The sequence below is a fragment of the Pezoporus wallicus genome, unplaced genomic scaffold (genome assembly GCF_028554395.1).
Source record: "Pezoporus wallicus isolate ANWC-B61680 ecotype Strahan unplaced genomic scaffold, APGP_CSIRO_Pwel_v1 contig_4264, whole genome shotgun sequence".
Taxonomy (NCBI): Eukaryota; Metazoa; Chordata; class Aves; order Psittaciformes; family Psittacidae; genus Pezoporus; species Pezoporus wallicus.
This window is the reverse complement of record NW_026637102.1, coordinates 2072218-2096275: the sequence shown is the minus strand read 5'-3', so window position 1 is coordinate 2096275 and position 24058 is coordinate 2072218. Positions and strand designations below refer to the sequence as shown.

At 42.9% G+C, this 24058-nt stretch overlaps 1 protein-coding gene across 1 annotated transcript; it reads right to left on the bottom strand.

Annotated features, from left to right (window-relative positions):
• Positions 1–8329: 8329 nt before the first annotated feature.
• Positions 8330–23754, bottom strand: CISD1 (CDGSH iron sulfur domain 1). The gene is made up of 3 exons (XM_057403382.1): positions 23605–23754; positions 15988–16190; positions 8330–10362 (listed from the first exon to the last, which is right to left on the bottom strand). Exons 1-3 carry the CDS (start codon positions 23633–23635, stop codon positions 10273–10275), a joined length of 324 nt encoding a protein of 107 aa, XP_057259365.1. The 5' UTR covers positions 23636–23754; the 3' UTR covers positions 8330–10272.
• Positions 23755–24058: the final 304 nt, after the last annotated feature.

Genomic DNA, 24058 nt, shown 5'->3' with positions numbered 1-24058 from the left:
CGCCGAGGATAGGCCGCGCATGGGCCCCGGCGTCTCGGTGCGGCCGGGACGGGCATGGCCTGGGGTCAGCGGCTTCCTGCGGAGCCACCAGGGCCTAACGACCCAGGCGCACGCGATCCGTGTCGGGGTCGGTGACACCCATCCCCGTGGACATCTTTACATCGTCCCGGCCGTCGGCAGCCCCCGGGCCAGCGTTCACTGCCTCGGCTCTCGGGAATGCAGTTTCCCTGGTTCTCAGTAACCAGAAATACACCCTAAATCCCCTTCAGGTTTATATCAATTCACTGTCATCCCGAGGTTTGTTTATTCTCTCTTCAGAAAATAAGAGCTAACTGAAGCATGTAAATAGTATCACACCTTTAAAGTGGTTTAAGACCTTTAAAATGGTTTCAAATGGAGCCTTGTCAAGCTCTGGAGGTGCTGGTCTTGCATTTGAGGTGGGTGCACATCACCTGACACCAGATCAAAATTGGATAAGGAATTAATCTCTAATCTGCATTTTAACTCCCAATGGGTAGATGGAGGTATGTACAAGCCCTGCATTCACTCACAAGATCCCAAAGCCTGCTACCTGGCCGGGAGACATTTCTTTTCACTAGGGCATATATCAGCTCTATTTGTCAGCCTGCAATTACTGCCTTCTTTTTCCATTGTTTCTTCATAAAATTAGCTGAACTCTATTTGATCTGCACTTTTGCCACAGTATCCACCAGTATCAAGGTGTGTTTAGCATTAGTAGGACTCAGGAACAGGAAAACAAGGCCAGAGATAGGCAAATGAATTTTAGCAGATATATGATGTTCCCCCAGGTTTTATAAAAATGGGCTGCTGTATATCCAGAATCAGCATTGACATTAGAGGAACAATGTGGTGAGCTCAGCTATTACTTGCCACCTCTTCCCTATCCCATACCTGGGAGATGTCGCAGGTGGTTGGGACAACTGGATGGCAATTTGAGATATTTACTGGGGAAATTAAAGTATCAAAGAAGAGGAAGGTCACAGGGAAAATGAGAGTATTGAAGGGTGAGAGGAAGGAGCATAGCATATAAATCTATGAAAATTGAGTTTCATTAGTGCATTGTTCATGGAACAATTTGTTTCAATCTCTTACTTAGGTGAGATGGGGAAGATGGTGTTAACAACTCAGCAAGATCCCTTCTGAATTAACAAGGCTGGTCAGAAAACTTATGTTTCTCCCTCCCAAATTCCCCCTTCTCGTCAGTCAATACTGTCCAGCCCTAAAGATCAGGAGTCAGATGGTTGAAAGCATAAGCTCCTGTCTTCAGTTTCCCAATGCTAAATTTTCCAGGGGGGTGCTGACGCAGGAGAGAAATGACACAGATTGGTCAACACTTGCACAAAAAAAAATTACTGAGGAGTTCGTTGGGGAAAAAAGCACAAGTGGTACGTGTCAGGCAGAGAGATCCCGGCCTCAGCAGCAGCAACTGCTGCAAGGCTCAGATGCCAACCTGAGCCTCACAGAAAGATACTTGCCCCTGCAAGATCTGAGACACTCTGGTCGATCTGGGTCTAAACACACAGAGAAGAACAGGTGGCATTTCAGACTTGCATCGGTGCCCACCTTACATTGAGATATACCAGAACTCGAAATCTTAATGGAAAAAAGGAATTAAAAGGAAAAAAAAAAGAAGAAGAAGAAAGGAAATCAAAGACTATTCAAGCACCCAGTCCTGAACAAATAGCTTCTAGATATCCTTAAAGCTAACAGAAGTGGGCCTGGAGGGGATTAAAAGAAATATGATGCATGAGTAATTGGAATAAGTAAACACTGACTATTTCCTTTTCCCTGATACTTAGTCGGATTTATGCATATGGAAATCAAGTGATGCAAGACTCTATCCTCTACTCACTCATTCCACCCTCATGCTTCAGCACACGGAATTCACTTGTCTGGGAACGTCTTCTAAAATAAAAGAAGTGAAACTGGGAGAATACCAGAATAACAAATAATTAATTTCCCCACAGAGTGTGATACTGTAAGAGTTTGCACTGAAAGCTGAACCTACCAGCAGGATTCCCAAGGAAATGTCTCGTCTCCAGGCTGCGCAATTGCACTTGAAGAGAAAGCGAAAGAGGCTGCAAACAGCTCCTAAAGGAGGGGCAAGAGGCTGGGAATCCCCCTTCCTCCCTAATAAAATCCATTTGGCAAAACTGTACTTAATTCCGGATTACTCTTTCTGTCTGTTGCTGGAAATCAATCATCACGTAGTCTGATAAAATGTAAGGACTAACAACGCCTAGAAAATATTACGCATGCATTTATTTTGCACAAACTGTTTGTGCTGCAAGAGGATGTCTCACCGGCACAGTGCAAAGCTCCCCTGAACTAAGTGAGGATTACAGAAGAATCACTTTCTGCTGAAATAACTCCCTTTTTCAAACACAACAACTAGTTAATAACTAACCGCAAGACGTACAGTAGTTAGCACAGGAAATAAGCTCATACTTCAGTGGAAGTGCAGGGGGATATTAGGTAAACAGATTAGTGGGGCTGGGTCTTGACCAAAATACTGGTACTCTACAGGTATGCTGACAAGTGCTGCTGTTTTTTTCACTGTCCTTTTGCATGGTTCACAGCCACTTCTCCCCATCTTGCCAAAATAACCACTGCTATGCTGGAGCAGTGTTTTCTGCATGAGGTCTGTGCAAGAGATGCAGATCCTGCTGCCCACAGAGCTACTTCCTGCAGCAGATGGCTGTGTTTGTGAAGCTTCTGCTGGCCGAAAAGATTGCAACAGACCTGGACCATACCTGTGGTCCTCATAAGAAATGTTGATCGGCAAAACCAGTAATTTGCTGGACAGTTGAGAGCATCTGCAGTGGTGCTCCTGTGTACAGGAGAGCCTGTCCTGATCATCTGATCATTCAGCATACTGCAGACTTCATTACAGCAGTAAAAGTTGTAACCATTTTGCAGTTCTTTTTTCTTGCTGTTTCACAGCAGCAGCATTGCTGTATCATTCCCTGTTAAAGTAGCTCTGAGCTTTTAATCCTTTGTTAAATTCACAGAAGTTCTGTGTTGTCTTTTTATTTTGTTCTTGTTAAGTAAAGGAAAATCTGAACCTTGTCAGTTGTAGTTATAAAACTTAATGGTGCTCTCCCACTTTCTTTCCTTACTACTGACTTGTTGCTTAGGCATCAGGTCCCACAGTGATTAATATTTTACTTGGCTCTGACTGATGCACTCTGACACTACTCTCCTCCCTAGCAACCAGGTACATCAGGGCTTTTCCAGGATGAAAACAAAGGGACAGTGTCAAAAGCCAACCTACACTCTCTGGAGATAATTGCATATGTTTAGAAAATGACTGTGAGGTTAATTCATGGCAGTTGTGTCTTTTTTGTATCACCTTTTCTATGAACAGAGCCACAGCTGTAAATTTTGGGAGGTCTGTTTTGTATTAGAAAGCCACTAGGAATATAAAGGTGAGAAGACCATTTCAATAGTTCCTTCCTTCCTCAGAGTCCTTGGATATTTTGGTGGTGGTGATCATTGAAGAAATTAAGCACAGAATTTGAAGGAAACATGTATTTTTTCAACAGAGAGGAGGCTAACAGGTGGGAAATTGAAGAGTTTTCGTGGTGGAGAGGAGGCAGCAGTGGGTATTTGCTGAGAATGATTTTACTCAACATCTTCATTCAAGACCTGGAGAAGGGAGTATGCACAAAGTCTCCAGGTCTGCAGATGCTCCTGACCTCCTTAGGTCAGTCAGATGCAACACTGATGTCAAAGAAGTCCTGCAAGATCTCACAAAACTGAACATAAGGCACAATGCTGGCATAGAAGCTTCAGTGTGGATGGATGTAGGGTAATGAATGTAGAGGAAAATATTCCAAACCAAAGCTCTTTGACTGTAGAGCTAGCTGTCATGGCCCACGAAAGAGATCCTGAAGTCACTGTTGATGCTTGTCTGAAATCATCAGCCAGGTATGTGTCTGCAGCTAAAAAAAGCCAACAAAATGTTAGGCAACATCAGGAAGAGCTTTGCGAGAAAGACAAAAGGCATCATTTTGCTGCTCTGTGTAGCCTTAGTGTGCCACATACCAAGGCCAGCTTCCTTCTCTGCCTGCTTCTCATGGAGAATAGGAACAGACCATTAATTAGTCAGTGCGTAAGATGGAATAAAAACATGATTTGTGGAGACTCTGAAGAGATGAAACATGTGTTGCTGCCCCCAGCCTTAGAAAACAGCAATGAAAGACCTTTTTGAATGAAATACCTACTTTGACATCCTTGAGCAAGAGGTTGTGCTTCTTTCTGAAACAGAGGCATTAGATCAAAGTGTTTAGTAGCATCTTCTGATGTCATGGCTTATAGGTAGATAAAGATTACTCCCTTTGTCTTTCTAAACAAAAATTTTCCAAGTACAGTGTTCTGTCTCTATAAGGGGGTTGCTCAGGGGTTTACAAATGCATGATGGCATTTTAGCAGTCACATCCTAATGCTTTAGGATAACCCCGGTACTTAAGATGATTAACATGCCAAGAGGTTTATTTAAAATGCCTCTTTGTCTTTCCCTAGAGGCACTTACATTGCTTCCACCTGCAGTAAAATTAAATACCTATTTATTGACTAAACCCACTGCCAAGTAGCATTAAAAAAAAGTCTCTTCCATTAAATGGTATTCTACTGCCAAAACTTATCTGCAAAGCAACAGAATTCAGCCCTTAAAAAGTAATTTAACCCGTGCACAGCAAAGAATGAGTTGAAAGAGCAAGAATCCACTGTTTGGAAAGAAGAACAAATTTAATAATCGCTGAAGTGAAAGTCTGTTCTGGCTGTTGCTTTGAGCAAGAGTCCCGGCAGTGAACAGACAGTGTGTCTCGACCATGTCTCATCCATGTATGGTGATATTTGCCAGCTGCAGAAAAGTATTTGAGAAAAGTTACTCAGTCAGTGACCTTCTCATCCATTTTGCTGCCTTTCTGTTGCCAGCTGACTTGACTGAACAACAAACGTTGAAGCTACTGAGCAGATCCTTGCAGTATGCTGAATTTTGAATGCTTCACACATTAAAGCTTTAATTACTGGCACGCTCAGGAAGCTCCTCTTTTTTTTTTAACAGGCTTCTCCTGGAAAGCAGAAGGCACTTTTTTTTTTTTTTTTGTATAAATGCCATGCATTCAAAAATGCCACAGGAAAACTACAGTCTGCATGACAAAAAGGATGCAGAGCAGCACGGATTAAAGGCAGCGCAATGTCACATCAGAGAGGCGGGATGGTTCAGTCTTCAGCTAGGAAAAAAAACAAGAAGACAAATAATCTCCCTATGCTTAGGTGAGACACATGCAATTTCTGTGTATGAGAGGAGTTGCTTGAAAACCCCCAATAAATCCTTTCTTACCAGTCCAAGCTGCACATGAGAAACGTAGACTGCTTTGCTACAGTCACATAAACTTATTGTGATTCTACTTCAGGGAGCACACTAGTAAATACTCCTTCTATTTATTATGATTGCACATCTAATTAAACAGTTTACAAAGGCAGGCATGGAGGAACATTAGACTGCTAACACAGGACCCATGGCATGAATATACATTGCTTTCTGTCCAGACTGTGGGGTCTCACAAACAGTTCAGGCAAAATAACCACAGATGTCTGCTTGAGGCACATAACCCCTTCAGCTCTAAGGAGTAAGTTTTTTTGCTAATAGAACTGCTTAGTCCCAGAAGCGAATGAGCAGCCACTTTGTACATCTTATGCTTCACTCTGTTGAGATATAATAAAATGCCATTTTCTGTAATTTGATTTACCCCTTTTTGTTACCACCTAGCAATATTACATGGTGTTAAATCTTCGCTTCCAGCTTATGTTCTCCTCCCATCTGCCATTTTATTTCTTTTTTCCCCATCTGGTTTCTCTCCACACATTTATGTATGTTATTTGTTTTTAATTCAGCTCCTCTCTGCATTAGTCTCAGCATTAGGCAGCCTGGAATGATCCTGCCCAAGAAACTCACTATACACGGGTACAGTAGAAAACAAGAAGCAGAGAGCTTCAAGCAGCAGCCCCTGATACCCATCCTACATTAATGATGGCTGTAGAAAAAGACTGTTCTCCTGCCAGTGCAGAGAAGACACTTAATCACTGCAGGAAACCCAGGCAAAACAAGCCTGAGTGCAAAAAGCAACTGCAGGAACGGGTAGCTGACACTGCTGGGCTTAACATGTACCAGTGACAATGGAAAAGGCATTTGGTCTTCTCAGCAGGTCCATGTGAAACATTCTGACCAGGCTGGAACACAGATGCTGAGCACTAATAAGTTCAGCCTGGTGGCAGCGGCACAGGGGCATTGCCTCTGTGCTCCACACGCTATGGGGGGATTGTACTTTTCTATCTAATCCAGCCAGGGCTCAGGGTTGGTTTTGTCAGCCTCAAAGCTTCAGGAATTAAAACTAAAGCCAAATTTAGTATGAGACTTCCATGTCCAGGATGGTTGAAGAGAAACCAGCTGATAAGGTTTCTTTGCAACACCAATGTTAAGTTTCACGCCTACATTCTTATCCTTCCTGCTATTATAAAATGTTCTTCCGCTATTGGAGTGAGCAACTGTGATACAGCAGTGACTCACACTTCCATGTCTTTGTCTAGCTGTATCACACTGAAATGAAAACCCCAGTCCAATTTCTGTGCAACTTTGCAGAATCCATTCTACAGCCCCAGAACAAGATCCAAACTGCAACAACATGGTGAAAATTTAAGTAGGGCCTGTGATCAGCTCTGCAGCTGGGGAACTGGTGACACAACTCCTAGATTTAAAGTTCACAAGCCTCTGTACATGAAAAGCTGCTTAGTCCCAAATATGTTTATGCAGCACTTCTACATGCTCAGGCTCAGACAGCAATGCTGCTGGAAAAAAGAACCACACAAATATATGCATGCATTAAAAAGAACCTTAAAATCAGCATTGCCCACATCAATAAGTATCCATTGTATAGAGTTTGTTTCCTCCTAGTGGACCAGTATGTGATTGCAATGGTGGTCTCCACCCTTTTCTGGGGAGGGACTCTTCATTAGGGACTGTAGTGATAGGAAAAGGCGATACAAGGAGGAAATTCTTTCCTGTAAGGGTAGTGAGGCACTGGAATGGGCTGCCCAGGGAAGTTGTGAATGCTCCATCCCTGGCAGTGTTCAAGGCCAGGTTGGACAGAGCCTTGGGTGGCATGGTTTAATGTGAGGTGTCCCTGCCCATGGCAGGGGGGGTTGGAACTCGATGATCTTAAGGTCCTTTCCAACCCTAACTATTCTATGATTCTATGTTTTGGAATTGTCCCTTAGATTGAGTTCTTGAATTCCATATGCAGAGAATACCTGTAACTTACAGCTGTCTGCTCTTCAAGAATGTTGATTCCAGAAGCACTTGATATTTCACATTCAGACTATTTTGATGAGTCACACACTTACTGCAGAATCAGTACTTTAATTTGCTCACCTTCCTAACGAACACTTACATTTTGAAAAATAACCATGTAGAAGAGAAATACAGTTTTACTCTGGGACAGGAATCTTCCACTGCATTAACATGAAGGATGTGTACCACATTTTCATGGGGAAGTTTCAATGTGAGGTGAAAGCTGCACATCTGCAGAAGAACTCTGTAATGTTTAAAACTGGGTAAAACAACCAATTCACTTCATATTGTAGAGACTATTTGAGGAAAGCACTAAGGAACAGAGATTTCAGAAAACACTGGAGCAGACAAGCACATGGACCTATATTATGTCAGTCAATAGGTACATGACAACCTATTGTTGTACTAAGAAAAAAAAAAAATTAAATGTTCTCTGTAATGCTCATTTTCATGTTCAAACAACTCACATACATGAGTAACAGGAACATTTAGGTACTGTACAGAAAACTGTACATACATCAAAATAAGATTTCACCACTCTGTGTCAACATTCAGAAATGTGACACTTCTTCAAAACTCAACACTTCTCCAAAACTCACCAAATTTTAAATCAACGAAGACTCTGCTTCTGCATCTGTGCTTCCCAGGAACAAAAACTTACGGAATCCCCTTCCCTGATGCTCAAACTCCAGGAAATAGTTTTATGACTCAGGAGACCCATCTGAAACTTCAGAACTTCATCTCTCAGAACATCAATGCAGCTTTCAGTGAACTGTTGTTCCTTCAAGAGCAGCCAGGCTTTGCTGCTAATAGGAAAAAGTCTCAGAAGGAAAACCCAACTAAGACACAGGTTTATGATTACAGTAGTACTGGCGTACAGCACTACTCACAGTGTAACTCTCCCTTGAAAGACACAGCACACCCGTGGTAACACAGACATTACAACCTCAAGACTAAGATGAGCCCAAATGTGTATTTGACAAAAATACAGAAATATCCAGTGTCATAATCTAATAATACAGAAATAATTTTGTTTTGGATAAAAGCAGCATATTTGACAATTTAAGATTAAAACAACCTTCCATATGCATCAGTACTCAGCCAAATAAAAAATATCAAGTACCTTTACAGTCAAAATAGGAAGAAACAACAGAAACTGAATGTATTTAACTGCAACTTCTTACAAGTAGAGGTCTCTCATAGACAGTAGTTGCCTCTACTACAGCACTCCTCCTGCAAACTTTCTTTACCTCTGTGCCACATTCTCCATTTTTATGCTTTCTGCCAAAGTTCAGACCAGTCAGCTAAGACCTTAGCCTCTGAAACTCCTACATCAAAAATACAGTTTTCTTCAATCTTAACCAGCGGTACCAAACACACCCTTATAAACAAACAACCAACCTCTACTGACCCTATCATCTGGAAGACTCCTTAAGAGGCTAGGATAAAATGTCAGCTTCTTGAGAAGGCCTTTCTTCTAGCTCTGAGGTAGTCTCTCTGTCTCAGGACATTGACAGCTCAATTTTACACAGGCTGCAATTATGCTAATGGACCAGGTTTAATACAAAACTGCCCTCTGCCACCCCACTCTTTGGGTTTTGCTTTGTAGTCATTCACACGTTAATAAATCAAAGCTATTTAATTTAAGGAAACCAACATGACAGCCATTAATGCAACCGTGTCAAGCAAGACAGACAAGTGCCCTACAAAAGGAGGATAAGAGCAATCCTTGTCTCATCCCTCCTTTCCTCCTTGCTTCTCAGCTGTTGCCAAAGCCTCTCCCTGGCCATGTCAGGTCTTTTGGTAAAATTAGCTGAACCACATTAGCAGTTAGCCCAGGGAGGCAGGAGTTATTTAAGACACATAGAGCCTAAGGCCACTTAGTAAGAAAGGTGTGCCTCCTCCTTCTGCAGCAGGAAGAGTCCTCCGGAACCAGCCAGAGCAATGATGAAGCAGACAATAATGATGGGTGGGGTTTCAGTTTTTATATTTAGCTTCTGGAATAAATTGGCATAGCTTCCCCCACAGAAGCGTCCTGTGGTCTGGGGAAGTCAGCTTCACTGCTAGAGTCTGCAAATGAAACTAAGGCTTTCTAGCAGCAAAGACAACCCTGTCACCCTCTGCCCATCACTCTTTGAGTACTTCGCATCATTCCACTTGTTCTCTTCAGAAAGCTCTCACAGAGACCATCCTCCTAATGCTACTCTAAATACAGGTCTGCAGTTCCACTAGTATGTTCCTGATACCTTATGGTAGTAAGGTCAAGTTTTAACACTGCTATAAAATCAAAGGTAAACTTGCCTTTTAGCCCCATCTTGCTTTAAGACTGTTACGCTGTCTGTACATAGTTAGCAACTTTGTTCTTTTACAGAAGCCACACAGAACAGTAGTGTAACAGGCCAAACATGACACCTGCAGAAAAGACAGCATAATCAGAGGTTAAGCTGCATTTTGCACCACGATTTCTTTCCTGCCGCTACCTTTTACATAGAAATGTATCTAGACCTGTGACTTTAAAACCCCTCCAGGATTTTAGGATCTACCTTTCAAACACACATTCTACTGAATAGCCTCAGAGCTGTACACTGTATTTGAAAATAAAATTTAACACCTATTTTCTGATGAAGTACATTCTGCGCGTCATTTTAGTTTTGTACTCTGTGAGAGGGTGCACACGCTTTACAGGACAAAAATTTAAACCATGACTATTTAGTAAATTATGTATTGTAGTGATTAAAACAAGACAAGCACCAGAGAAAATACACATGCTGAAGCCTGATGTACATATTATACTGGAAAGTCTTCAGTGACACGACAAAGAACTTGTGGTTTTTCCCCCAATTACAAGTGAACAGAGGAATTGTCAGACATTCATTTTGTAGCTTCTACTGTCCACTCTATGCCTCCTTCCTTTTGATGATCAGAGGCCCAACGTTGTCACCAGTTTCCTCATTGTGCTTTGTGTGAGAACCATCACACAGCGGGAACTGAAAAAAAAGAAAGAATAAACACATCTAAAGTACATTCACAGTCAGAATTAAGAACCTAGGTTTACAGTTCATTATAACATCTCATTAAATCCCACTGTGACCATAGGCCACAACTCTTCTGCTTAGATCTCAGGTCTCCCTGAGTTCTGGCTGAACACTAGCTTTGAACATGTGAGCACAGAGTGGATGAGAGGCTTGTTATGAAAAAGCAACAACTCGAACTATTTGATGCTCTTGACTCAGGCCACCATGAGGAAGATGCAGCCCAAGCTGCAACAGTAACCCACCTGGAGTATCTTGCTCTCAACCTTACCTCATATTCTGTTTTCCTGGAGAGCACCCAGAGCTGAGTGCAGTTACAGAAGATAAGTGGGGTGAGGAAGAGAAACAGGAGATCTTAGCCGATTTTCTCCGCCCCCCCCCCCCGTTTTCTGTAACACATAACGAAAAAAAAGACAGCTTCCCTAGCTCACCTCTTATTTAACAGACACACCTACATATTAGTCCTACCGCTAGACAGCTGGAGTGGCAAGCCAGCTTTGCTTCATCCTGACACAGGTAGATTATCTGACACAAAGGACTCTGCACAAGCTGGCCTCCACATTAGGATTTTGACCAGCTAATGTAAACTGCACTTCCAAGTGACATGGCTATTCAACAAAGGCTCTTATGGGCAGCACTGAGGAGGTAATTTGAAGAAATGCCTGTTCCATAAAAAAAGAAAAACAGAACTGCCTGGTCAGAGCAAGACCCATGGAGGCTCTTTTAGGCAGCTGTAAATACAATGCCCATATAACAATCCTTCTGCTCCTGGGCAGCTCTTCACATGCAAGAGCCAAAGGACATTCTGTGAAGCAGCAAGAGTGAGGTTAGATCCATCACTTCTTTAGGGCTATGCCTCCCGTGCACAAGAAACTCTGGAGATGATCACAGCAATCACACACCAGTACTCTGCATTACTATTTGATTCCCATTACTTCTAAGCAAGCAAAAGTTGGACATTACTCAGCTTTAACTTTGCAACAGCAATATTCCCTCACAGTACAGTCACAAAGTCTTCAACACTCCACTGACCCCAATGTTCATAACTCAGTCATAGCCTTGAAAAAAAATTAACATCCTATTGCCCATGCTTAGTTAGAATAAAAGATTACAAAATACTGCACAAAACCAGTATAACAAAGACAATATAATTGCAAAAAAAAAAAAAAAAAACAAACAAAAATTCAAAAAGCTCTAAAAATAAAGTAACATGCCCCGCAGGGTAGTGCTGCAAGATGGGGAGGAGTGGGGAGAGATTAGGTGGTTGGTTTTTTTTTTTTGTTTTTCAGTGTTATAAAATGTCAAAATCCACGCTCTAAATGGCACGTGATGTTGCGAATAAAGAAACCCCAAATTAGAAGAATACTCATGTATGCTGATTCATGCAGGAACTTCATCATCATATCAGTCATTTGTGACTGAATGAGTAGGTACTGACAGATACTTGACAAAAATCTGAGAAAACAAGAATGCATGTTCAGGGGGCACTGACCAGCTTCCAACTCAGATGTTCCCAAGCCAGTTATTTTTCCATGCAACACCACTGTCCACTCGTCTTCACAGAAGCATCGACCCAGCTTCCATTTATATCTCATATGCCCCAAGGAGGCAAACCCAAGATCCAGCTACAGCAAAAAGAATCATAGACTCAAACAATACCATGTTGGAAGAGACCTCAAGAATCACCTGGTCCAGCCTTTCCTGGCAAAGCATGACCTACATTAGACATCCCAGCACCATGTCCAACTGAATCTTCAGAGTGTCCACCACTAGGGAGTCCACCGCTTCCCTGGGGAGATTGTTCTAATGGCTGATTGCTCTCATTGTGATCAATTTCCCTCGTGTTTAATCAGAATCTCCCCAGGAATAATTTGTACCCATTACCTCTAGCCTTTTCCACGTGACTCCTTACAGAATCATTGAACACCAGTTACCATCACTTCAAGATTTCAGGCAGGATTCACAGGCTACAGATTGCATTGAGACATCTCAAAACTGCCAAGTGACTGCTCTGAATTCTTCCTCTGGGTTAGCTGTCTTAGAACAGCTGGCTTCCAGAGGCTGGGACGCTAGACATGAGCTTCTCAGAAAACAAAAACAAAAACCACTTTTCCACAGCACCCATTTGGTCACCCTGAAGACCAGATGGATCCTGGGCCTGCCACGACACATTCATCCTTGATTAAGATAAAGCAGGCTATCAGTAGTGGCAAAAGATGAAGGAACTGTGAAGTGATCTGGACAGACCACCTTATTTCCCTTGACAGTGCAAAGGTTTAGATTCTCTACCACTATTTCTTCTGTAGCAGAATCCCTTGTCCCACAGCCTAGGGACCAATGCTTCTCTGAAGACACAGAGGTTGCAGGTCACTGCAAATGAAAGTAAATTACCACTCCCTCCCTGGCTACACAGTTTAAAATGCAGAAGAGTAAGAAAACAAATGTTTTAACTTTAGACTAATTACAGTTTGGGTTTAAGACAAAACTCTTGCCTGTACACTGTAAATATGAACACTGGGTTTTTCCATAAAACATGACAAGTAATATTATGAAGAGCCCACAGAACACAGCACTGCATAGGAAAGAACCACTTACAGAACTACCTACCTATTATTAACATGTAATTACATCCAAAGACAGACTTACCTAAAGATGTCACCTGTGGGTTTTTTAAACATGCGCACCCCACAGACTCTGGCCGGCACAAAGAAAAAGCCTGTTAAGTATACTATTTAAGAAAAAACCCAACTGAACAGAATCCTGCTTTTTTAAGAATTACCCCAAAAATCCCTGATACAGTCAGACTGTTTTGTTATTCCTCGTACAGGAAGAACACCATATGAAGTCAGCTGTAGTGTACACACACCATCAGTGCATACTGAAGTATCCCACGGTTCATAATGCTACTAGATCTGTTAACAGCCTCATGCCTCAGGTGAAGCTAAATCTGATGAGAAATGCTCACACAGTGATAAAAGAGGGCATTTCTTCCAAGCTATATATGGAAGAGATCCCCATATGCCACTTGTTTAAACACAGCAGGTACTTAACTGCCTTTTTTTTTTTCCCCTGCATTGGAAGCACACATACTCTACCATTCTGCCATCATAAACATAATCTTACAAATTTTAACAGGATCTTAGTTTGAGAACTGCAAGAAAGATAATGCTAGCTAGCTACTTCCAAGGATGACAAGCATGTGAGAATGATGAAGAATGTCTCTGTATTCTATTACTTGGCACAAACTGAACAGAAGCACGCACGCCATCTTTAAGATTATGCCACCCACCGTGGAAGGTTAACCCATCAGGGCAAGAAGGCAGCACAAAACTGGAAACTGCAGTCTTTGAAGCACAGCATGCTGATTAAAATACTCATTATTAAGCACCAGTAAAAGAAAACAAACGCCTTCAAATTTTTCCACTGACCTCCTTAATGCCTTTGCAAGACCTTTCAGATCAGAGTTCTAAGAACAGACTCATTATAAGGTAGCCCCATCCACTTCCTTTTGGTGTGTGATTACAGAGCCCTAACTCAGTAGGACAGTACATTCCTAAACTGACAATGCCCTTCAATATAAAATATACTTCTTAATATTTTTATTTCACACAAAGAAGACGGTGTCAAACAATAGCTAGAATATTTGCAGGAGCTGCCATGCAACCACTGAAGCCAGACACAATCTTCCATTTTTGTTTAGCAAATGGAGTGGGAAGTGGGAAGTAAAAACACCAAGGTTCCAGTTAGGATTTTTTTATATTTTTCCAGAAGGCCTGAAGGAGGTGCCTACACTATTTCAATCTGAGGTAAACTCAAATTCAGATATTACAACAAAGTACAGATACTTGGAGCAGCCTTTCTCCTCCCCCTTTCTCTTTTCTGAAGCTGTAGCCCTTGTGGTAGCTTCCAACGCTACATTCTGGACATCAATTGAGACTTAACAGAAAGATTTAGGAGCAATATTAGTATAAGTATGCATGTACCTGCATGCTGTACAGCCATCAACACTTCATGTAAATGTACACACTTCCCTGTTGCATAATCATACAATATGTACCTTAATCCATGGAGGACGTTGTAGCCATGGTGGGGATGTATATTTTGGTTTTCAGTTCAAACTCTGGACAGAGCAGAGAAGATGAGCCCATCTCCACAGGGTTATTTCAGAATCAAGTTGTGATACTGTTTAACTCTCAGTAGTGTTCCAGTGTTAAACCAAATACAGCTACAAATACGTAACTTCCTGAGTTATTTTCACCCACAAGGTAATTAAGTCAGATCTGACAACAGCAGAAGATACAGCACCTGGAACACTGCAGAGTGTGGCCCAATTAGACCACTGCCTAAGACTTGAGAAGTCTAGTGTCCAGTTCACTGATGGAGAGTGCTAGATTTCAAGGCTGCTGGCCTCAGTTATGTCTCTGAAGTTCTGTATTATTTCAGTTTCCACATGTTAGCACCCTGACTTCTGAAAAAGCTTTTAAATGTCTGCCAGTGGTAAAGGGACAGGACTGCTCATACTGCCCGCTTTCTCCCATTACAGATCCCAGAACTACCACTACAGATAAATTATACAGAGCTCAGTTATATCAAATGTCATGCATCTCTATCTCAGTGTTACTGAAAGGCTAGATATCATGCTTAGCACTATTTTTAGGCAAACTGAGTCAACCCAACTTCATATGCAAGTAAGTTGGACGGGTGTCTAGACCAGAATTCTAATTGCTCTGAAAGAGCAGCTTAAAATATGCCATCATGATCTCACCGGCTTTACTTCAGGATTACCCATATAACTATTTTGAGTTGCTAAGGCAGAAATGCATTAAGTCCATCAGTCTACATTCTTCAAAAGCTTTTAATCACAATGACTTCTTTTTAGATTATTTCCATCACCACTAGAAATAATTCACAGCTGTACTCATTTGTGTGGCACACTGCAGCACACAGAAGCATTACAAGAAATTCAGGACAGAACAGTGGTAACACCATCTGTGCAAGTCAAGCTCTTCTCAAAGTAATTCCACAGTCACTCCACCTACAAGATTTAATGATGGGCTCAGACACTGCAAGTTACAATTTGACACCAGCTCTAGTATACCAAGCTAATCAATCTGTATTATTAATACCATGAACTAGGGGCAAGGTACTTTCTGGCTAACAGAGTAAACGTCTAACATCCTCCAGTAAAAGGTGTTTAAGGTCCTGTCAGACTGTGGCTTCTGAGCTGCTACTGCCAACATGCTAGTAGTTTTAGATAAGACTCAGTATTAGTACCAGCAGCACACAAAATAGTATCTGTCATTCACAACTGTGATTGCTCCGTACAGTGGCTCTCCTTTAAGAGATTTGCTTCTTCAGGGCTAGAGAAACATTTTATTTACTGGCACCGATCTACAGGCTTTAGACTGAGTGACAGGATAAATCTACATAGTTTTACGGATTAAAACAATGCTACATCTCACTGCAGTATAGTTTAGGTGAAAAAAAACATAGTTTCCTCTGAATAAAGCAGTTTGAAAATAAGTTTTGTTGAAAGATGGATGCCCATGAACGAAAATGGACCATTTATTATATTCTTACCTTCTTAGATCTCCAACAACGACAGTACACAGCTTTATCTCCCAGATCTTCCATATCAAATGCATGGACTACCTTGGGATTATCTTTCTGGATATGGGGATTCACCATTGCTTTGGAGCATTTGTCTTTAGAGAGAAATCTATAAGCTAGATACCCAACCACAGCTGCTCCAGCAGCTAAGGAGATCGCAGCAATCCATTCAGCTACAGTAAGAGAGAAGAAAAAAAAAAGACTGTCAGGTTTTGACCACAGCATACATAAAACTACTCAGTAGCAAATGCTTTCATGCTTGGGGCAACGCATTTCAACAGACCTTTCTGTTCTGTAGTAGTAATGCAGTACTTTAGAGGAGTATTTTCTTTTGACACTTGCCTAGTTATCTACTCCTTTCTACTAATCAGAGTTCTTCACTCCAATCCTTTCCTGCACAAGGATAAAACACAGGGTTTTGAGGGTTTAACCTTTTATTTTAGAATCTCAGATATCAACAGATATCTGGTAGAATAGTCCATCCAAGTCCAGCACATTAAACCAGCTGTAAGTACATCCTGTAGCAGCAAAAGAAACCCACTATTGTTCATTTCAGTTGCAGAAAAGTCATTAAAGAAGAACACTCAACACCAACTACCTAAATAGGAACCCCCCCCTCCCATCCAAGGTATGGGTACTGAATAGCTTTTAATATAATGCATCGTAGCTAAAAAAAATTTAACAGTGTTTGGCAATGGGGAAATTATTTATTATACCACCAACAGCAACAAAAGACAGCTTAGATTAAATCCCCACTGTGGTGTACTGGAAAGAACAAAGATCAAACCCCGTCATATTTAAGAATAATAGCATGAGTTTATTTTAACTGGATTAGGTCCTGACTCTCTGAAAGACAACTTCCATTTAAAAAAATCCTCTTCACCATCGCTTTTCTCCTCATCCTCACTTTTCCTCCCTCTAGTTACCCCTAAAATCTTTGCAGTCTTGCTCACGTAGAATAATTTCCTTTTTGGCAAGGAGTTTTCCTATTTTTTTGTGGATCTATTTATTTCTCTTCTGCCTCATGAAAACATTTTGGACTTTGGCCCAAAAGGTTCTGGCTGCAGCAACAGCCTCAGCTATTTCTCTCAGAGCAACAAGTGGGTGCTCTTTATTTGCTCTTTATCCACCAACTCTACTCACAAACATACTCCTAAAACGTACATACAGTTTTTGTCTGACTCTACAGATAAAGAAATCAAACAAGAATTTAAGTTTCAGCACAACTGCACAACTTAAGAAAACTAGAAGAGTCTCCAGTTGGGAATTTCTATCTTGCCCTTCCATGTTTGCATTGTATTTGAAAGATGCCAAGCCAGATGGCATCTTTGGAGCAAGAGATATTGTAGAATTAACCGGGTTGGAAAAGACCTTTAAGATCATCAAGTCCAACCATTACCCCAGGACTGCCAAAACCACCACTAAGCCATGTCATTAAAGGCCTCATCTCAATGTTTTTTGAACACTTCCAGGGACACTGATTCCACCACTTCCCTGGGCCACCTGTTCCAATGCTTGATCACCTTTTGGTGAAGAAATTACTACACTAAAAGCTAAGAAACAAAAAACCTTTATCAGTTCTTGCTACTCTCCACAGTCAATTGACTTGCTGTATTGCCACTGTAAGCTTGCACTTAAAGAAGTGCAGAAGGTTTTCCACCCCTGCCCAACAGCCTTTGCTGAAATCCATATCAAACCCTCTCCTCTGCTAAAATAGTGCATCAGCTCATACACACCATACTGATCCACAAGGGTCTGGATATAGCAATATGCGGAATTAAACAAATACTTGTATGATGTCTGTAGCCCTGTAAGATCAGAAAAGGCAGGTGCTCCTTTAGAGTTTTACACAAGGAGTAAGAAATGCAGAAATGCTTGAGTTCATTTTCTTACGACATGAAACAGAAGAGACCCACATACACTGAGACCCTCCCTGTAACAACAGCGTGATATTAAGACACAGAAAAAAAACATCTTTAATATCAAAGAATTTAGGGCATGTTTCCCTGCTCCCAAACTCCTTGAAACAATAAAAACCCCAGAAAGCATAGCGTAAATCCAGTGTTTTAAATCCATCCAGTGAGTTCTCACCTCTTTTATCTCCCCTGTATAAACTAGTCAGAATAATGCATTCATTTCAATAGGTTAAAAAAGCAAGGAGGTGAAATTAAAGAAGGGATTCCATGAAAATCTGTTTTACTTTAGCAAAACAGTCCAAATTAATCCAAAGAAGAGCCACAGCTTAAATGAGAGGCAGCAGGTTCTCCCAAGGAAAGTCACTGCAGAGAGTCTGCAGCACCCTTTCACCTTCTCACTTGAGTATGTTTCCTCAATCAGAGCGGGACTGCAGCAAGAAGGAGGTACCCAGACAGTTCAGGGACAAGCTGGGTCTGACAAGTTTAAGATGAGTTCTGATGAAATGTCAAGTGTAACTACAACAGTGGCAAGCAAAACAAGGGGTTACCCACACTGGAGACTTCAGAAAAGCAGCAGTTGCAAGGATTGCCCGAGTTGCTAGCCAGTGCACTGCCAATGGATCGAATCATCATCTACATTTTTAAATAACTGATGAGGGGACGGTGATGGACTGTATCCATTCTACCTTGAGGAACTAAGGGGAAAGAGTGACTCTGAAGACCGCCAAGGACGACTCCTATAACTGAACCTCCCTTTAAGGCGCTGTACCTTAAGGAAGTTGATCGCCTACTGCACTTATGCAAAAGTCCAGGTCAGTTTAACAGACCAGCAGAGGAAAAGATTCTGATGATAAAATACTTCTATGATTCACAGTGCAAGCAGGAAAGTCTACGTTAAAATTCAGTAGCTTTTGCAGCACATTCAGAAGAGCTGCTTTGCGCATCTGCAGCTAACCCAGATCCCTCTGACCTGAGGGATGCCTCCAGCCACCTACCACATAACTGCACACAGCTCATCCAGACCAACAGAGATTATTAAAGTAACTGTCATATTTCAGTGACCCCCTACATCTCCTCCTGAAGGCCAAATTAATTTGCTACACACAGAGACAAACATACACATAAAGAGCTTATGATATTTTTTTCTTATAATAGATCACACTGTCTTTTTTACTTTATGTGCTGGTTTTGGCTGGGATTGAGTTAATTTTTTCCCTATTAGCTAGCATAGGGCTACATTTTGGATTTGTGTTGGAAACAGTGCTGACAATTCAGGGATGTTTTAGCTACTGTTGAGAAGTACTTACACAGAGTCAAGGCCTTTTCTGCTTCTCACCCCATCCCACCTGTGAGTAGGCTGGGGGTGCACAAGAAGCTGGGAGTGCACACAGCCAGGACAGCTGATCCCAACTGACCTAAGGGATATTCCATGCCATACGGCACCATGCTCAGCATATAATGCTGTGGGAAGAAGGAAGGGGAGAGACATCTGGAGTGATGGCATTTGTCTTCCCAAGTAACTATCACACATGATGGATCCCTGCTTTCCTGAAGATGGCTGAACACGTGCCTGTCCATGGAAGCAGTGAATAAATGCCTTGTTTTGCTTTGCTTGCATGCACAGCTTGTGTGTTACGTTTTAAACCGTCTTCATCTCAACATGAATTTTACTCTTCTGATTCTCTTGCCACCCCACCGGGGATAAGAGGGTGGGTGGTGAGCAAGTGGTTGTGTGGGGCTTTGTTGCCAGCTGGGGTTAAACCACAAGTCCTTTTTGGTGCCCAGTGTGGGGCTGGAAGAGCTCAAGACAATGACAGATTTGATTGTAATGTGCTAGGCTGAATTTATAGCTGTTATGCTTGCCCCTATGCTTGCCATGGGGCTCACTTGCCTTACTGTGTATTAGAGTCTAGTGCTCATTAGTGGCTGCTTTTTGCGTTCACTGCTTGCCATAGTACTATACTGCCTATCATCTTACTCTGCTGTGCCTGCCAACATTTTAGTAACAGCAATGACAACGCATCTGGGCTGGCTGATGGCCAAGAGCATCACTGCTGTTTCTGCAGTCCTGGTACTAGACAGGCTGGGACTTCAGTGTGAAATCAAGTCAAAGGGACCATGACCTGTAGCTGAGTCCATGTGGGAGCAGGATACGCCAGGACAAAGCACCTGTGGCTATGAATAAATCCATGGCAGAGCAGGCACATCAAGTCATCTGTGGCCATGATTATGTCTGTGCTGCAACAGGTATACCTCTGAAGGGACAGCAGCCCAAGGATAAGTCCGTGCTGGAGAAGGTACATCTCAAAGCATCTGTGGCTGTGGATAAGCCCATGCTGTTGCAGGTACACCCTGAAGCATCAGTGGCTGTGCACAAGGTCATGCCAGAGCACCTCAAAGCATGTGGTCATGGTATGCCCATAGCAGAGCAGGTACACCCATGGAGGAACTGCAGCCATGGATAAGACCATGTTGGAGCAGGGTCACATCTGAAGGGACTGTTGCTGTGGGGAAGGCCATGATGGAGCAGGTGTATCTCTGAATGCACTTTGACCCACAGAGAAGGCAACACTGGAAGAGGTGCACTGCAAAGCAACTGTGGCTATGGATAACTCTATGTCACAGCAGGTATACCCACAGAAACACTGTGGCTCATAAGTAAACCTCCACTTGGAGCAGGTACACCCCTAAGGGACTGCAGTCTGCGGATAAACCAAAGCCACAGCAGCAAGGGGAGGAACTCACTGCAACATTAAACTCAATGGCCTAGCCCAAAGGGATAAGCAGCGGAGATTGTAATGGCAATACCTTTAAATTGTTGTTATCTAGGATTTGAGTTGCATGTTAGGGTTATTTCTACAGCAGGAACCACCTGAAACACTGGAGGTCAAGTCTTACAAGAAGAAGTGCACATGCAGCAGCAACCCAACCTGTGCTGACATTGGTATCCAGTAACAGTAAAGTGATGGTGTTTGTCTTGCCAAGTAACTGTTACGTGTGATGAAGCTCTGCTCTCCCAGAGATGTCTGAACACCTGCCTGCTGATGGGCAGCAGTGCATGAATGCCTTGTTTTGCTTTGCGTGCATGTACAACTTTTGCATTACTTAAGGTGTCTTCATCTCCACCCACAATTTTTCTTTTACTCTTCCCTTATCCTAATGCAGGTAAAGGAAGGGAAGAAAAATAGAAAGGAGGAAACAGGAGTTTAAAGAACGCAGCCCCAGGAGAGCAGGAAGCACACAGAAATAAACAGAAAAGATGAAAACAGCAACAAGCTAATGGCGGGAATTTATTTTCTTCTATATTCTTTGGACACATCCTAATGAACAAGAGACTTGGATCACAAAGTTTCTCCTCTCTTCTCTAAGCAGCCAGAATATTACCCTGGATGTTTCTAGGTCTGGGCTATAGAGGTAGTTTTAGGATCTACCAGAGACCTCCGACAGATTTTATTTGCAGGAAGAACATGTATTTACTATCTGCACTGACAAGCACAAGAAAATAAGACGGTCTTGGCTCCATCAGGAGTATACGACCCTTATTATGACACGTTATTTACTTTCCAGGGACTGGAAACAACATGGGGAATAGCTATACCGCTAGAAATTCAGTCCAAGATGATCCTAAGAGACTACTTTCATGTTACCTCTGCTGCTTAAAAAATGTTCATGTTAAGTTCAAAATCAGCAGCAGAGTAGTAACTCCAGACATGAAAACTTTTATTTTTTGGTTTTCCCCTCAGAAGGACTTATAACTTTCAAGCGTTGTTCTCCCTTTGTTGCCAATAAAGAGGCTATTATTACCCAAGAGTTGTTTATAACAGTCCAGTAGTGTAACCATGCAAAACAAGAGGCCATCTTTCTGCAGGCCATGCTTGGAGAAACACGTGACATTTGCTTACTGAGAAGTCATCCAGGATAACTGGCTGCACAGAAAGCCTAATAAGTAAAAGCCAACCGACCAAGTAAATAAAGCCACTTCTAACACCTCACAGCATTCACAAGAAATGCAATTATGATTGATAGGCTTAACTGAACTGAAACTGTAAGGTAAAGATGACACACAAAGAAGAATGGCTGTTGGAACAGGCCAATAAGCAGCAAAAGGCAAGTCACCATGACCATCAGATCTGCGGTCAATGTGGAGTCACACACTCGAAACAGAAAGCACTAGGTATGCCATTTACTGCCTTCCGACGGGTAACCTTCCAGCACATATGCACACCAATGTGCAGAGAAGCAATTAACTCTTCAATTGCTACCAAGAATTAAATCCACAAAACTCTGGTAAGTTTCTGGTGTCTAGCTGTCAGCATGGAATAAGGTATTAGTACAATTTCCAAAAGTCATTAGCATGAGACACGCGTAAGCTGAGAAAAGAGCTGTGACCTGCCAGTCACTCATCAAGCTTAATCTTGACAGAAATCACATCAAGAGTATGCCACTACCTCCTTGTACACAAAGCTCCCTCCAGACTACTCTAAATCAGCTGTTTCCCCTCTTTCCTGGGATAAGGAGAATATTTTCAGTTTGATTAGGAGCATGTCCTTCTCCCTTCCCCACAAAGCTTTCTTTTCAATTCCTACTGTATACCAACTGTTCTAATTTTTTCAAGCTTATAAATTACAGTAAGCTGCCCTTAGGAATGCAACCTCGCTGCAATCTATTATTAAGTCATCCTCAGGGTTTTGGTGCGATTGTTTTAACAAGCACAGCCTACATCACTATAACCCACTTTAAACTATACCAATACCTTTACCAACACCCTCTGTAAAAGCAGTGTATCCACCCCCGACTCCCAGAATCGATATGGATGGAGTTCACTGACTTAAGGGCATAAGCCACAAGGAGCTTTGCAACTAGAAACCATAGCCATGCAGGTGAAGCTCGGGTTGTTGTTTGGTTTGTTGTTTTTTTGTTGGGTTGTTTTTTGTTTTGGTTTTTTTTTTGAGGAAATCAAGTAACTCAGCTCTCCACTGTCTTCCACCCATTTCAATCCTTTCATCCTGTCCGGTTGACCAACAGCATTTAAAACACACAACGCTGCTTCAGGCACGGTTTAGGTCAATCATTACCAGCGAAAACATCAGTGTTATCCCTATTACACAGTACCGAGCTTTGAGCGTAAGTTAGAATTCCAGAAATTCGCAAATTTTCGTGTAATTTATGCCCGGCAGCTTCACATAAAGTACGGGGCACAGAGAAAGGTAAAGCTCACCAGGGAAGCGGCAGGGGGAAAGGCAGAAACGAAACAGCGGTGCCTGTAACAGGCCGTCTCCAATAAAACCCGGCAGGCAGCCAGAACCGGGTGCGAGGGCCGGAACACACGCAAGAGCCTGCCGCGGAGCTCGACAAATTCCGGGCCCTCCTCAGTCGCGACCCTCGCTCTCCTCAGTCATCCGCAACAGGGGCCTTTTACTAATGTGCGTATCTAACCAGCCACTCCGTGCTCGCCGCCCCGGGAGGACGGGACGACAGGAAGACACCCGCGTCCCCACAGGGGGCAGCCACGCCGCCATTTTGTCCCCGATAGTCAGCGGAACGCGGGTCGAGGACGCGCACACCTTTCCCCTCTGCCCCCCCTTCCCGTCGGTAGGCAGCTACCCCATCCCGCCCGACCATCCGTCCATCCTCGTGCACCTCCCACCCTCCGCGTCGAGGGCGCCCCTACCCCGCACAGAGGAATTCTGCCCCAGCCCCATCGCTCCCACGCCGAAGTCGTAGAGGGCAGACACAACTCAAATCCGCGTCCCGCCGCGCGTGCGCCAACAAACGCCCACCCGCAAGATGGCGGCAAGGCCCCACCTCTTAAAGGCCTCCCCGCGGTGAAGAAAGTGTTCCGCGGGTGGGTCCGTGCTGTGGGGCTGGCTGCGGGGTAGCGGTGAATGGCACTGCGGAGAAGGGACGCCTGGACGTGCAGGAAAAGTAGGCGTTGAGGCCACTGCAAGTACAATATGGCAGGCAGCCAAGCATCACTGTTCACCCTGAGGAGACACCAGCTTAACATGGCCTTGCAGTAATTTTTTGGTGGTGGTGCTGCTGCTGGGTGCCCTGAATTACCAAGACTCTGCAAACCACTTAGCACATAGAATCATAGAATCATCTCGGTTGGAAAAGGCCTTTAA